Here is a 13,652-nt window from a genome sequence, read left to right as displayed (position 1 = left end):
ATTCAGAGAAGGCCATTTAGTTTCAGTAACCCCACGCAAAAAAATCCAAACCTAACAACAACAACAACAAAACTTACCAGCGCTACCGTCATCTCAATGATCTGATGATTAAATCTACTTGACTCCCTGGTAGGGAAAAAAAATTGGTGGACAAACTGGGTTGGTGACAGGCTGGACTATACCAAAACCTGTCTCTTGGCTGCTGCTCACACAATGCTATGTCTTGTGCCAGTGAGGTAGCTGATCGTTCTATTGCTGTGCGCATCGACGCACTGACCCCTCCGTGATGGGATATGCAGAGAGCAAAGTCACTCTGAACTCCAAGCAGCAAATACCTGCTGTCCCAGGCCTTACACTGGAGAGGAGAGGGGAAGGGTGTAGTCCTCATGGGTTCCTGAACCCTTTCCATCACCGTAAGGTACGGCCTCTGGTGGGGTTCACTCCCGTGCAGGCTTCCCAGGGGCTTCTGGATGCATGCTCAGCACTGTGCTTCATCCACCGGGGCATGGGGGAGCCTGGCAAGCAAAGGGTTGAAGGAGGGAGACAGACAGGATGGAGAAAGCTTGAAAATTAAAGTTTTAAAATATACAAAATGTAACACACTGGAAAAAGTTTAAAAGCTGCAAGACAAGGAAGGAAAAGAAAGAAATATATGGGGTGAGGAGAAAGGACTGGCAGATGGTGGCAGAAGACTCCAGCTTGGGAAAGGAAGCGGGTCAAGTCTGGTCAGCCCTACTCCCCCTGGTAGCCACTCAGTTCCATCTCATCCTTGCGGCGCCGGTGCGTGAAGAGGGAGCTGAAGGGGTAGAGCTTGGCTTTGGCCTGGAAGCGCTGCCCAGCAATGTCGATCTCATACTCGCCCTGGTTGACGAAGTCAGTTGTCACCACCAGCTCTTCTCCTGTCTTCTCGTCAAAGTGCTGCACAAAGCCGAGGCAGACGTGACGCTCCAGAGTGTAGCTGTAGGCACTGCTGGTGGTCTTGCCCACATAGCGGCCGTTGCGGAAAATGGGCTCCCCCCACCAGGGCCAGAGGTCCATATCTGTGTCATGGTCCTCAAGAATGAACATGGTAAAGCGCTTGTACACACCGTTCTGCTTCTGTTCCAGCAGTGCTTCCTGGCCGATGAACTCCATTCCCTGCGGAGAAAAGGAAGGACGCATCAGTCGATGAATGGAACACAAACCGTAGCAGCTGCTGAGTTTCAGCAGACAAGCTCACTGACACAAGGTGAATTTGTGCTTGGAACTCATGCCTCATCAAGACAGGCTGCTGCTTCTACGTGCAAGAAGCCCAGCTCAGACAGAAGCTTTCCTGTCATGTTTGTTGCTCCAGATGTTAAAAGACACAGAGATATTTGTGAAGCTGGCCTTTAAAAATTCATCCTAATTTTCAGTGTAGTGCAAACCATGTCACCATTCTAGCATTTGCCATTTTTCTGAATGGTTCCAGAAATCAACCATGTTTCATAAACCAGACGGAAACTGTAACAACGTATGAAACTTGTATCCCTAATCACCACAGTCCTTTCTTGAATTATTTGATGTAAGCACTTGTTTTGGCTTGTGCAAAGATGCAAGAAAGACAACAAGGAGGTGTCAGCGATGGCACCTGTCACCGCAAGAACTGGGATACAACTCTCTGATGTTCTATGTTTTAATAAAAATAGAGAACTCTCCTGTTTTAGTAAAAACAGAGAACACCTGTTCTTGGCGCCTATCCTCATATCTAACTTCATTAAACGCCACTTGGTGCACAGGCTGGCGTTTGCTTCACCAGACTGGGAAAACAGCTGGGAAAACCACGAACTCTGGGCATCTGTAAGGTACACAGCACCCCCCACTCCACCGGGCATGGTACACATGAGCAACACGGGCCGATCCACAGACCCCTGGGAATGCTGCCCAGGCAGGAGGAAGACAAGAGTATTTTTTGTATTTCTAGCACCTTCATGAAGCACAAGAACACAGCTCCATCAAAACCCAATCCATCTACCCACTTGGCCAGCAGTTTTTCAGTTCAGCACTGCGCTCCCACCCACCAACAGCAGCCCACTGCAGGAGCTGATCTCAGTTTGCCACTGTACCTTTTCCAGCTTGACTTGGAACTCACGTCCACACTCCATAGGAGTGGTAAAAGCATCCAGATCCTGGCCCCAGAAGGCAAAGAACTTCTCAATGCGCAGGCTGCGCAGCGCGTAATAACCAGCATTCCGAATCCCGTATTTCTGTCCCATGTTCATCACCTCGTTGTACACATGGAGGGCGTACTGCAAAGGAGGGGTGAAACACAGAGCTGCAGACAAACAGCAGGAGAGCGCGACAGATCTGACACCACCATGGATGTTGCTGTGCCCTGCCCCAGAGCACAGGAAGCCTGCTTGACTGGAAAGCTATTCAAAGCAGTGAAACTCCTCCAGGTGCCTGCAGGCAGCTTTCCCATGGCACAGACCTGACATTTCATTACCCTGAAATGTCAACCTGGAAAGTGTTTCTGATTATGCATGCAAGCAACTATTTTAATTAGCTCAGGCTACAGTGTCCTCCTACCTCTATGGGGATGTACAGCATGAATCCAGGTTCTCCTGTGTGCGTGATGCTCATCACACGGATGCCGTTAGCATAGCCCACGCTCATCTCCTGCAGAATCAGAGGGGGTGAAATCATCCACACTGGAACACAGCACAAAGATCCAGAAGGAGCACAATGCACAAGGCAAAGCACACGGGCCAGTCCTCTCTCCTTCCTCACTGCAGCTCACCACCAGCACATACTTGCCAAGAATTTAAATTTAAAAATTTCAAATAGCGATACCACATTCTCCAGACTTCTTAATCACTTCGTGACACTTGGCAATAAGCCTGGGAACTCGATCAGGACACGGGCTTGTATTCTAGATACAAGACAGAAGTTGAATAGCAGCTATCTGCTCAGCCTTTTAAGGTGACAGGAGACAATGACTCCTGAGTCACGGATCCCAGCTGCCCCGGACAGCTTCCTAACTGATTATGTGAAACATGTCAAGATATCAAACGGCACCGAGCCTACAGTGAGTGGAATATTGAAAACAAATGCATATTCACCTATATATTCAGCAAGCAGAACCCAAAGAGTGAGCCTAGTGAATACATTACCAGCCTAGCTCAGTAACTGCACTAAATCTACACGTGCATCAAAATTCCCCTCTAACTACCCCAAACATAATTTCTCCCCTTGTTCCACACGTGCTTCAAAAAACCTAGCAGGGTGAGGAGGAAGGAAGCACAGTCACTCACCTTGCAAAAGAGAGAGGGAAAGTGGTCTGGAGTGATTGGGGCATATGACAACTCTGACAAGACATCCACAGCACGAGGGCCGATCAGATTGAGAGCTGAAGAGGGGAAGAGAACAGTATCAGGATGAGACTGGAAAGGTCTTGCCTGGTGTCTAACTTGCATATATGCACGCCCCCATTTCTAAAGTCTTAGTGTTCACTGAAATAATAGGTACGTTTACATTTAAGAAGAGAGGAAAGAGTCATTAAACTCTCTCTCCTGACAGTCCACAGGAAAGGAAAGCTGTCTCCCAGCTCGTGGCTTGTTAGAAGGAAGGCTCTGAATTGCTCTTTTCATCCAACTGTTTGGAAAGAAGACCGAACAACCACTGTAGACACTTTAAATGATTAATTGGCATGTGATCACCATTTGCGGTTTCAGACTGTAGAAGGAGGTCTGCTTTCAGTGACTGCTTACCCGTGTACTTCCAGGTCACGTCTTCCATGGTCAGGTTGCTGTCGTCGGGCAAGCGGTTCTTCAGCCAGGCCCAGCAATGGACTTGCTGGTCAGTAGGGGAAATCATGAAGAAGCTGGAACAGACCAGTTGAAACCAAGAAACAATGAATGGACAGCCACAAGATGAGTCAGTTCATTCTTCCAACTTCTCCACCAACTACTGGAACCACTCAGCAGCGTACGAGTTAACAGGAGGCCAAAACAAGCTGGTTTAGGAAAACCGCGGCTAAAGTCTCTGGAGCAGTGCAATCGCATCTGTCATGAAAAAAACCCGAGCTTCCAGCACCAGCAGTTGTCTAGTGACAAGAAGTGACCAGAAACGGAACAGTAGCAGTTCTACAGAAAGTTCACAGGGTATCTAGAAGTCACCATAATCCTGCAGAAGGTATTCGCAGCTCTTCACGAGCAGCGATTCTGTCTATCCTGACAGTTCAAAGAGCGCTTGGTTCACACAGCAATTTCTTATTTCAGCAGAACACTGGTGGTTATTATTAACAGTTTCAAAAACAGAACTCCACTTTGTATGTGAAAATGAGCTACTTGTCGTGTAAGTCTCTTTCACACAAACCGCGAGTTAAAGTCCATTATTGAGAGAGATAACATCTGCAGAAATGACTAGGCAAGGAGGAAAGCTACTGGTTTCACACAGAGGAGGACAATACTTTTAAGCAATACATGAATGCACACAGAAGAGGAAGAGAAAGAAAAGCCGTTTCTAATTGAAAGAACAGCAAAGAAGAATGCTTTCACACCAATACAATGAAATCACACATTGAAAACAGTCTAGAGAAATAAAACCAACACTCAGCTGGGACATGGGCATGAATAGGTTTTTAAAATGAGAAGGTTTTTTTTATCAAATGCCAAAGAGAGCTCAAACTGTTGAGTCTAAGGATGAGATCCTGTGATCGTGTCAGTCTGCACCAGAGAGGACAAAAAATAACATGAGAGATTGCAGAGCTGAGATTTAGAGTAACCTTACTGCAACGCAAATTGGAATAACCAAAAAGTAGTATTTTCAGCATGGAATTCCAATGAGGAGATTGGCCAGGAGCCAAGGAGGGACTGCTCGGTTTGCACTTCGAATGATTACCCAAATTAATAAACTCTAATGACTGCTGAAAACAATTTGTATTTCAATTGAGAAATTAAACATCTGAAGGCCTAACATTTTGCAGAAGTCTATGCCCAGAAAAGGGCGTATTTTCCCCAATATTCATAAATTCAGGAGCTCCCTTTCATTTGGGTTACTGAAACAGGAACATAAGTGGAGAACTACAACTTTTATTTTTAGTTTACAGTGGTAAAAAAAGTTTATGATTTTCATTAAGAGGTTCTTAAAAGCTCTGACCCCCACAGGGCGATGGATGAAGATGCTGCCCGCATACCCACCTGCGTTTGCTCAGTCGTGCTATGCTGCAGTCATTTTCATACCCCCCTTTCTCATTCAGCATGCCTGTATGCACAACATGCCCAACTGGCACATCCAGGTCATTTGAGAAGAGATACTGCAGACTCTCCAGGGCCTGGTCTCCTGTGGACTACATGAATCAAGAGGGAGAGAAAGTCAGACGAGTTGTCTGAGCAACACAAATCCACTGGGGCAGCTAAGGATCGCATCAACGTCCTGGCCCAAATTCCTTCAATTCGTAATGATAGTGACATTGATGTCTCAAGCATAATAGACACAACGGTGACACAGTGCCTGAGGTCACATTCTATTTATAGACTAAGGTGGTATTTCTATAAACTGGGCCCTCGGCAGACAAAAAGCAATCTATGCTGAACACTGCGATACAACCTGAATTTGGTCATACAGCTCCACTGCCTCTATCTGTCCTCAAGAGGACACACAGAACGGTGCAAAAGCAGTCAATAATAAACTAAAGGCCACCTTTACCAGGTGTTTTGTCACTTCCTAGGTACTTACGCTTATTTCAAACTTGGTAAAAGATGACATGTCAATGACACAAACCGCTTCCTTACAGCACTTGACTTCGGAACCCACGATATCAAACCAGTCTGGTTTGTAGAAGGTTTTGCTCTGATCCAAATCCAGCAGATCTAATGGAAAGAAGAACCCAAGGGACAATTCATAAAGTGGATGAACCAAGGTCTTACCCAGACCAACAGGGGTGCAGTAGGCAGAGGAAAATACCATCTCACCTTTCCCAGGTGGGACAAAATACTTGACTCTCTCGAATCCATGTTTTTCCATCCATCTAGCTCCCTGTGCATCCAGACGGTCATACAATGGTGAAGTACGCAGCTGCCTGCCAGTCTGGAAGTCCCAACGGGGAACTTTCAGATCATACATGAGGGCTGCAATGGTCAGAAAGGTCTGTCATTAGGCCAAGTATTATCTAAAATTTTCTTGTAGATTATCATCTTGCAGATACTGAACTAATATCTGAACCATTAATGAAATTCCCTCCTAACAGTCCTGACCCTCCTCTTCTGTTTTTGAAAATCCACAGAACTGTTTTGATCCATTCATAGCTACTCAAAATCAGAGTAACAATATTTGCACAGAACACTTGTAAGTATAGATATTGTGGTCTCATGACAATACTCTCAAGATAACACAAATTCTATTTTTCATAAATTCACGTTGACTAGCATTAATTATCCATGATTCTTCCCTGACAGCGCACTGTATCAGACACTCATCATTTTGACAATACTAATGCTGGGGTAGGCAGCCCACAGCTACAAGGATCATCTAATTTACCTTCTTTTAAATACTGGCAGTTCAGCATTTCCTAATTATTGAAGCTTTTCCAAATGGTTCCTATACCTTTTCAGCCAGAACAGAATATTCGTACTTAGAAAACCAGTTACCCTAATAAATGTTTAGCATCCTCCCTAGTTACCAGTGGGGAGTAATAACTCAAGGATGCTTGAATACTTCTTTACAAATGTTAAGTTTCTACATAGGTCATAAACTGCTTAAAATTAAAGATGAGACGAATATTTCTTACTGCATACTTGTATTGTTTTTGCCTCATAGATAATGATTTAATGATTTATTTGCACTATCTGGTATTGGTACTCCTGAAAGGGTGGGCAGAGGGAAGAATAGATTAGAATGGGAACACAACACTGCAGAAATTGAATACACCACTTATCTGGTAAAAACCAGAGTGATTCTGTAGCTGTCAGAATCAAGATTTGTACTGAAAAGCAACTGAATAATAACGCCAAGAATATATATAAAGTGTTTTTTCTGGGAGGAAGGTCAAAGCATAAGGTTTTTATTTCCTGAATATAGCAAGGCCAAGAGGTTTACCCAACTTCTCTGCTTTCACCCGAACACATGGTTTTAGTTTAGACTTGGTATTCAAATAATTGTTCTGTTTTGCAACTTGTGCCGTGCTTCATACTTCTATTTGAAACTTGCAAAGCTGTCCTCATCTCAGGACAGATAACCAAACAATAGGAGGAAACTACATATGGCTTTGGACAGGAACAATGATATCTCAAATCCATTCTGCAAGGTATTCATCACAAATTTTGACAGGAGAAAGCAGAATATGTCTTTGAAGACTTCCTGAATGATGTAGGATAACTGGATCACATACTCCTAAGTTCGAAGTGACAGTATTGCCACACTGTAATGATGTGCAAAGAATAAGTGTCTGAGAGAGTGCAATATTCCCAGATAAGAGCTTGGTATTGTTTTATTAGGCTGGAGTCCTACAAAGATACGCACAAACTTCCCCATACCAGAGGCAAAGCAGGACAGGAGAGAGCACGTACCAACAGCATTTCTTTAAGACAAGTTAGTAAGAACACTGCTAATACAGAAAATCCCCATCCTTTCCTTTCTCCTGGGAAGAGGCTGCATTGACAAAAATGAGGCCAGCAAGAAGGACAATGGTTCTCAGAGTGATGACAGAAGAGAGTACAAAGAGGAAAATCTTAGACATCCTGGCCAGAACTGAATGCAGAGACCTTACTTACGCATTACTTCCATCACACGGTGACGGAGGAAAGTGCGACTGCTCTGAAGTGCACCAAAACGCTTCAAATCCAGAGGCCAGACGTTTTCTGACGGATACCCATTTACCATCCACTCTGCCAGGTACCTGGTGGAAGAAGTAAAGAAAGACTGAGATATCAGCCAACGTCTTAAGGCAAAGAGTCTAGCTTTGAAGTCAGAAGCAAGGCAATTCAGACATGAGAATTTCTTGCAGTAGGGAGAGAGAAGACAACTAACACAGTATTCTAAATACTAGCAGAATCTGGAAGGTTTCCCTTTATAACACCCATCCACCAGATCTCCAAATTATTAATTTCCCACTAGGATGAAACATACAGGGCAGCAGGAAGTTAAGGACACATGGTAAATGAAGCCAGAGCCTGGACAGGTAGCCTGGCTGACACAGTGTCAACTCCTTGAGCTACGCTACAAAAGGAGGTGCCGAGTACGTATAGGTTGGAGTTAGGAGGCCGACTGCTTTGTCATTTTTCAGTACCTGGTGTAGGCTCAGCCACAAACCATCAGTGACAGCATTCATTTCAGCACGAGGTGCCAGCCAAGTTATGTTTAGCTACACTTCTAGGAGTGAAGGAGGAAGGCATGCTCCAGAGCTAAAGGACAAAGGCAGCTCAGACCAAAGCAGAGCAGAAGGATCTGTTCACAGCCAGTAAACAGAAAAACAAAGGGGTTTGAGACTGATCATTAAAAGTTACATTAGCAAGCTAAGCTGCTTATCTTGAGGCTGTAACAAACGGACAAATAGTGCTTTTACCTTCAGAAATTATTTTGATTCTTAGAGAACCTCACTGCAAAGATTCTCCATATTTTATACGACAAAGAAAAAAAATGAGTTGCTTCCCTGGTGAGTTAAATTATTAGACAACGGACAGAAACTAGGGGAGACAAACGCAGATAGTAACACCTGCCACAAAAAACGAGAAACTTGTTAAGAAGGCTGTACGGCAGAAAGGATGCTGGGTTGCCAAAACCAAATGGCAATCAGAGGGATTGATGATCATTCTGCAAGCAGCTTTGCTGCTGGGATCACACTTACAGGCCTATCAAAGTATTTGCACTACCACAGGAACTGGATTTTACTGGGAAATGGTTCCATCCCCAGCGCACTGGCAGAGGACAGTCTGTAACAGTACTGGCAGTGCCAGCATCACATACGCGGTGCTTCATCTCCATCAGATTCATTCAGCTTTCAGAGAAATTAACTGCTGTGTCAACTTGAATGATCCAAGGACTTCAATCAAATACTAAATTAAAGGGGAACGTGGAGTACAGAAGACGAGGGAATATTTGCTTTGCTAACCTTTTAACTCTTCCTGGTAGATAACAAAACCAAAACAGTTATCTCTAAGGAAGTTTACTTGACCCCCCAGCAGGCTGTGATGCCTGAGGAGGGGTGTGCAGGAGGGGAGAGTCCAACACAGATTTGCCAAACACACAGGAGAACATAATCAGGACATGGCAACGGCTCCTCTCCTTCACTCAAGTTGGAAACGGAAGAGGAGCCTTTGTCAGAGAGCAGGTGACAAATACTGACCAGAACATTCTACACAGAAGCACCATCTGAGCAGTCTCTTTTCTTGGTTAAAGCCTTACTTACACACGTAACAGTGATAAACCACTTACTTGCCTGCTCCCCCACCGTATGAGATACCAGCTGAGTTCATGCCGGCCAGAACGAAGTAGCCCCGCACGGTGGGCGACTCCCCCATGATGCACCGCATGTCTGGCGTGAAGGACTCTGGGCAATTCACTAACTGCATGATCTGCAGAGCCTCCAAATCCGGCATCCTGCGCAGAAGGGCGCTCAGAAGTGGCTCTAGGACCCAAGACAAACAAACAAAAAAAAACGCCAAAAAACCTTCAGTCTCAAAGCATTTCAGCTACCTCACCTTCAAACTGGACAGCACGACAGAGCCACGCTGTTACCTGAACAGATGGAAACTGCTGCCATGTTTCGATATAGCCACAGGATAAACCGTTTATCTGCTGGAATCAAACTACTCGAAACGGATGACACAGCATACCATAAAAACAGCCACACTGCCCCAGACCAAGAACCCAATATTGTTTTCAACAGTGCAGGAGTGTGTTCAGTTTTGTTAGGGAAAACAATAGGAACAGACATCAAGCAGACACCTAAAGAGGAGTAAGAACAGGCAAATCTATGAGACGCTTGTCCCACGCACTCCGCCCACCTCCACTTGCCACCAGCTCAGAGGATTTCCTAAAAACCTGGTATGTTTTCCCTACTTAGTAACCTCTAAATCGATTTATCTTCTAAGTACTTTACCAGTCTTCCCCAAACTCATGAAAACATCCTACAGACACTGACAAGGAGTTCCACATGTTTAGTATTTGCTATATGAGGAGCCACCTGCTTTTGCTTGGAAATTCACACTCAGGCAGCCTTTTCTGATGCCTCCTAGTTGGCATAATAGAAGTGGCAGTGAACAGGAGATCCCCATCTATGCTGTCCACCTCATTCAATATTTCATCGAGGTCATCATCAAGACCTCTTTTGGTTTCCCTTCAGCCATCTCTTGTTCCCAGCCCACTCAGTCATTCCTTGCTCGGAAACTGGACCAAGCTGCCCTTTCACCACCCAGTCATACAACACCCTCTAGCGCCAGGGAGCCTAGAACAACACCTAGGATCTGGCAAACCCGAGGATTTGGTGTTGCATAACAATTGTGTTTTCTGCTCCTCTCCTAATAATTTTTAACTTGTCTTTTGCTTTGACTGCTACTGAGCTGATGTCCTCACAGAACTAATACAGCCCCAAGGTCAGTTCAAAGCCCATCATTTTGTACGATGAAAATAAGATCATCCCCGCACACCCCCGTGCACTTGCGTCACTTCACATTTATCCTCATTGAATTTCCTCGCCACTTCATTGCCCAGTCACGCTGCAAAGGTCCTTCGGCAATTCTTTGCAGTCTGACATTTGAGAGCATTAATAAAGAGATAACCTATCTACTTTGTTTTTCTTGTCCAGAGGTTACCTCCGCATAGCACTCCAGATAAAAGCCCTCCAGATTCAGTACCAATAACGCCCCTCAGCTTTACACACAAGCAGTAAAGTAACCACATTTCACATTACCTAAGAAGCCACAGACACAGTCCTTCTGGCCTGCTCTTTTCCTTCCCTCTCTCATGCATTACAATTCCAGAGTGAGAGCCTGTAGTCACAGACTTTTTTTCTTATTGATAAAAAGGATCAGTGTTAGACTTGTTCTCATATCCAGCCCAACATTTAAGCAACTGTACAGGCTATTTTAAAATCAAAAGGTGTTCCAACGAAAGAGATCAAAGCAGTAAAGCAAGAGCCCAAACCACAGGAACTGGCAGCCCTAGAAAAGGATCAAATATTGGCTGAGTAAGCTCTGACTCTGCTCAACTGTTCAGTATGTTTGAGCTGATAAAAGGGTAATGTCGGAACATTGCATGCATCTGCTTCCGAAACTTGGGCCATTTGTGGCTGCCAGCAAGCAGTGCCTTTTCATTTCAGCAGTACCCAGAAAACCAAAAAGGAAGCGGGTGCAGAGCTGGAGCAACTCATCAGTGAAGCTATATCTTCAAGTAAGTCTTCAGGTTATCTACAGATCTAAAACCCCTCAGCACATGCCAGCGCAAAACTGCACCCCACCCTGGCTCCACCCCCTGGAGTTTAAACTTTTATGGTATCCATACAGTACCTTACAGAAATGAAAATAAAATTAATTAATTTAACCTGGGGAGTGGCCAGAAGAACATACTGCCATTGCAGAAAGAAATCAGTGAAAATCCATCCATTAGTTACATACAAGGGCATGTGCATTCACAAGGGATGCAAAGAGCTCTGAGAACCATATCCCTGAAAGAAAGGCAAACCTGAAGACGAGAGGGCACACACAAACCTAGCAGGCATAAGAGAGGTAAAAAAAAAAACAAAGGACCCATAGACCATGCTACATTCTTTCCTACAGAAAGAACCCTCCACGTAAAAGTACACACAGAATATAACAATGGAATCAAACGAAACCAGAAGAGGAAGACAGAATGTTTGGAATATAACAAACCACCATTGTCAATGGCGGGATGAAGTCTGGGAAGCAACAATACCAAGTTCTGTCCACAAAGCAACGGCCACTGATGGAAATGCCCTTGGCTGTCACTGCTGAAGAGAGCTGCAGAAACAAAATACCACAGCTACATGGCAGGTCAACAGCGCTGATCCACAGCGTGACAAGAACAGCAGCATGTGGCACTGACCGTCAAAAATCAAACACAAGGGAAGAACAGCGTTGGGAAGTTTATATAGTACCTCGCTGCACCAGAGGAAATTAATATATGCTGAAGGTTAGTGGGTGGTTTTAAACACTACGCAGATATTTATGTAATCCTTGGTAAAGGGGCTTTACGCAAATTACCAACAAACACAGAGATGATTTGAGAGAATGTTCATCTTTCCCACACCTTTCAGGTGAAGGCAGACACATGCAAGCTGGTCCACAACAGCCTGCACTGCTGCTACCTCTGCCTTCTGCTGAAGCCATGTGTTTCATCGCTGTGGGAATCTTCCCTCCCTAACATACCAAAATGATCCCAGTCTTCCTGAAGGTTGTGAATCTCCAGCTGGTTCCGTCCCTCCGTGAAGAGAGGTTTGGGGTTTTTCTCAAAGCCTCCCGAGAGGATGCCACCTTGCCAGTTGCGTATGTAGATCCTGCCGTCTGGGTCTACAACAGCTGCAGAGGAAAGAGAAGAGGTGGGAAGGGAATTAAGAGAAGAGACAGCTATCTCGGGCTATTGTTCCACAAACACCAAAAAGGGGTTTGGTGACAGGCTGGGCCAAGCTAGTGGCCCCCCGACATAAGAAGGGACAGTCTCAGTCCCCCAGCCCCACACTTTCACACTGTTTTGGTTCTCACGTGACGCCTTGGTGAGCCAGCTCAGATTGCTAAACCAGCATTAGCTCCCACCACAACCATGCACGTAAACTGTTGGGCAGCAGAGTAAACTGAACCAAACCTGAAGAGCACCCAAGCCAGCAGGACAGTGTCACCCACAGTGGGAGGACACAAGAGGGAGTCTTGGGGCACCCATAAGCTGTTATACTGATTTAGTTCCACTGGAACTGCACCCAAGGCCAGACCTTCCACTGAGAGATGTCCTGCCTTCCCCTTCTTTCTCTCTCTACATTAAGAACAATTGATTTTAACTGAGATGCACCACTGATCCAGTTTGCTGCAGGCCACCAGCACAAAGAAGACGGGCAGCACTGGGGTGAGGACAAGCAGTCAGGTCTGGATTACTTCTTCCAGTGGTAGCGTCAGCTTGAAGTATTTCTGATGCTAAAGCCCTGACAGAATTAAATCTGGCCAGGGACATCAAGGGCAACAAGAAAAGCTTCCATAGGTCCATCAGTGATAAAAGGAAGACGTGGGCCCTCTCCAGAAGGAAATGAGAGACCTGGTCTTTGTTGGCGACATGGACAGTGGGATTGAGTGCACCCTCAGCAAGTTTGCCGATGACACCAAGCTGTGTAGCACAGTCGCCACGCTGGAGGGAAGGGATGCCCTCCAGAGGGACCTGGACAGGGTGGAGAGGTGGGTCTGTGCGAACTTAATGAAATTCAACAAGGCCAAGGGCAAGGTCCTGCACATGGGTCGGGGCAATCCCAAGCACAGACACAGGCTGGGAGGAGAATGGATGGAGAGCAGCCCTGAGGAGAAGGACTTGGGGCTGTTGGCTGATGAGAAGTTCCCCATGAGCCGGCAACGTGCACTTGCAGCCCAGAAACCAACCATGTCCTGGGGGCATCCCCAGCAGCATGAGCAGCAGAGCAAGGGAGGGGATTCTTCCCCTCTGCTCCGCTCTGCTGAGACCCCCCCCTGCAGTGCTGCCCC

At 45.7% G+C, this 13,652-nt stretch overlaps 1 protein-coding gene across 1 annotated transcript in view; it reads right to left on the bottom strand.

The window, feature by feature from the left end:
• Nucleotides 1-478: 478 nt before the first annotated feature.
• PDPR (pyruvate dehydrogenase phosphatase regulatory subunit) overlaps nucleotides 479-13,652 on the bottom strand; it is a 20,413-nt gene continuing 7,239 nt past the window's right edge. Inside the window, exons 7-17 of the mRNA XM_010080621.1 lie at nucleotides 12,342-12,491; nucleotides 9,391-9,583; nucleotides 7,731-7,855; nucleotides 5,934-6,089; nucleotides 5,698-5,831; nucleotides 5,160-5,308; nucleotides 3,729-3,841; nucleotides 3,273-3,367; nucleotides 2,548-2,637; nucleotides 2,085-2,267; nucleotides 479-1,137 (exon numbers count right to left, since the gene is read on the bottom strand). Coding sequence (XP_010078923.1) covers nucleotides 733-1,137; nucleotides 2,085-2,267; nucleotides 2,548-2,637; nucleotides 3,273-3,367; nucleotides 3,729-3,841; nucleotides 5,160-5,308; nucleotides 5,698-5,831; nucleotides 5,934-6,089; nucleotides 7,731-7,855; nucleotides 9,391-9,583; nucleotides 12,342-12,491 — 1,793 coding nt within the window. The 3' untranslated portion in view covers nucleotides 479-732. The remainder of the gene's footprint in view (nucleotides 1,138-2,084; nucleotides 2,268-2,547; nucleotides 2,638-3,272; nucleotides 3,368-3,728; nucleotides 3,842-5,159; nucleotides 5,309-5,697; nucleotides 5,832-5,933; nucleotides 6,090-7,730; nucleotides 7,856-9,390; nucleotides 9,584-12,341; nucleotides 12,492-13,652) is intronic.

The sequence above is a fragment of the Pterocles gutturalis genome, unplaced genomic scaffold (assembly GCF_000699245.1).
Source record: "Pterocles gutturalis isolate BGI_N339 unplaced genomic scaffold, ASM69924v1 scaffold25734, whole genome shotgun sequence".
NCBI lineage: Eukaryota > Metazoa > Chordata > Aves > Pterocliformes > Pteroclidae > Pterocles > Pterocles gutturalis.
The sequence above is the reverse complement of the archived record's forward strand: the minus strand, read 5'-3'. Positions and strand labels throughout refer to the sequence as shown.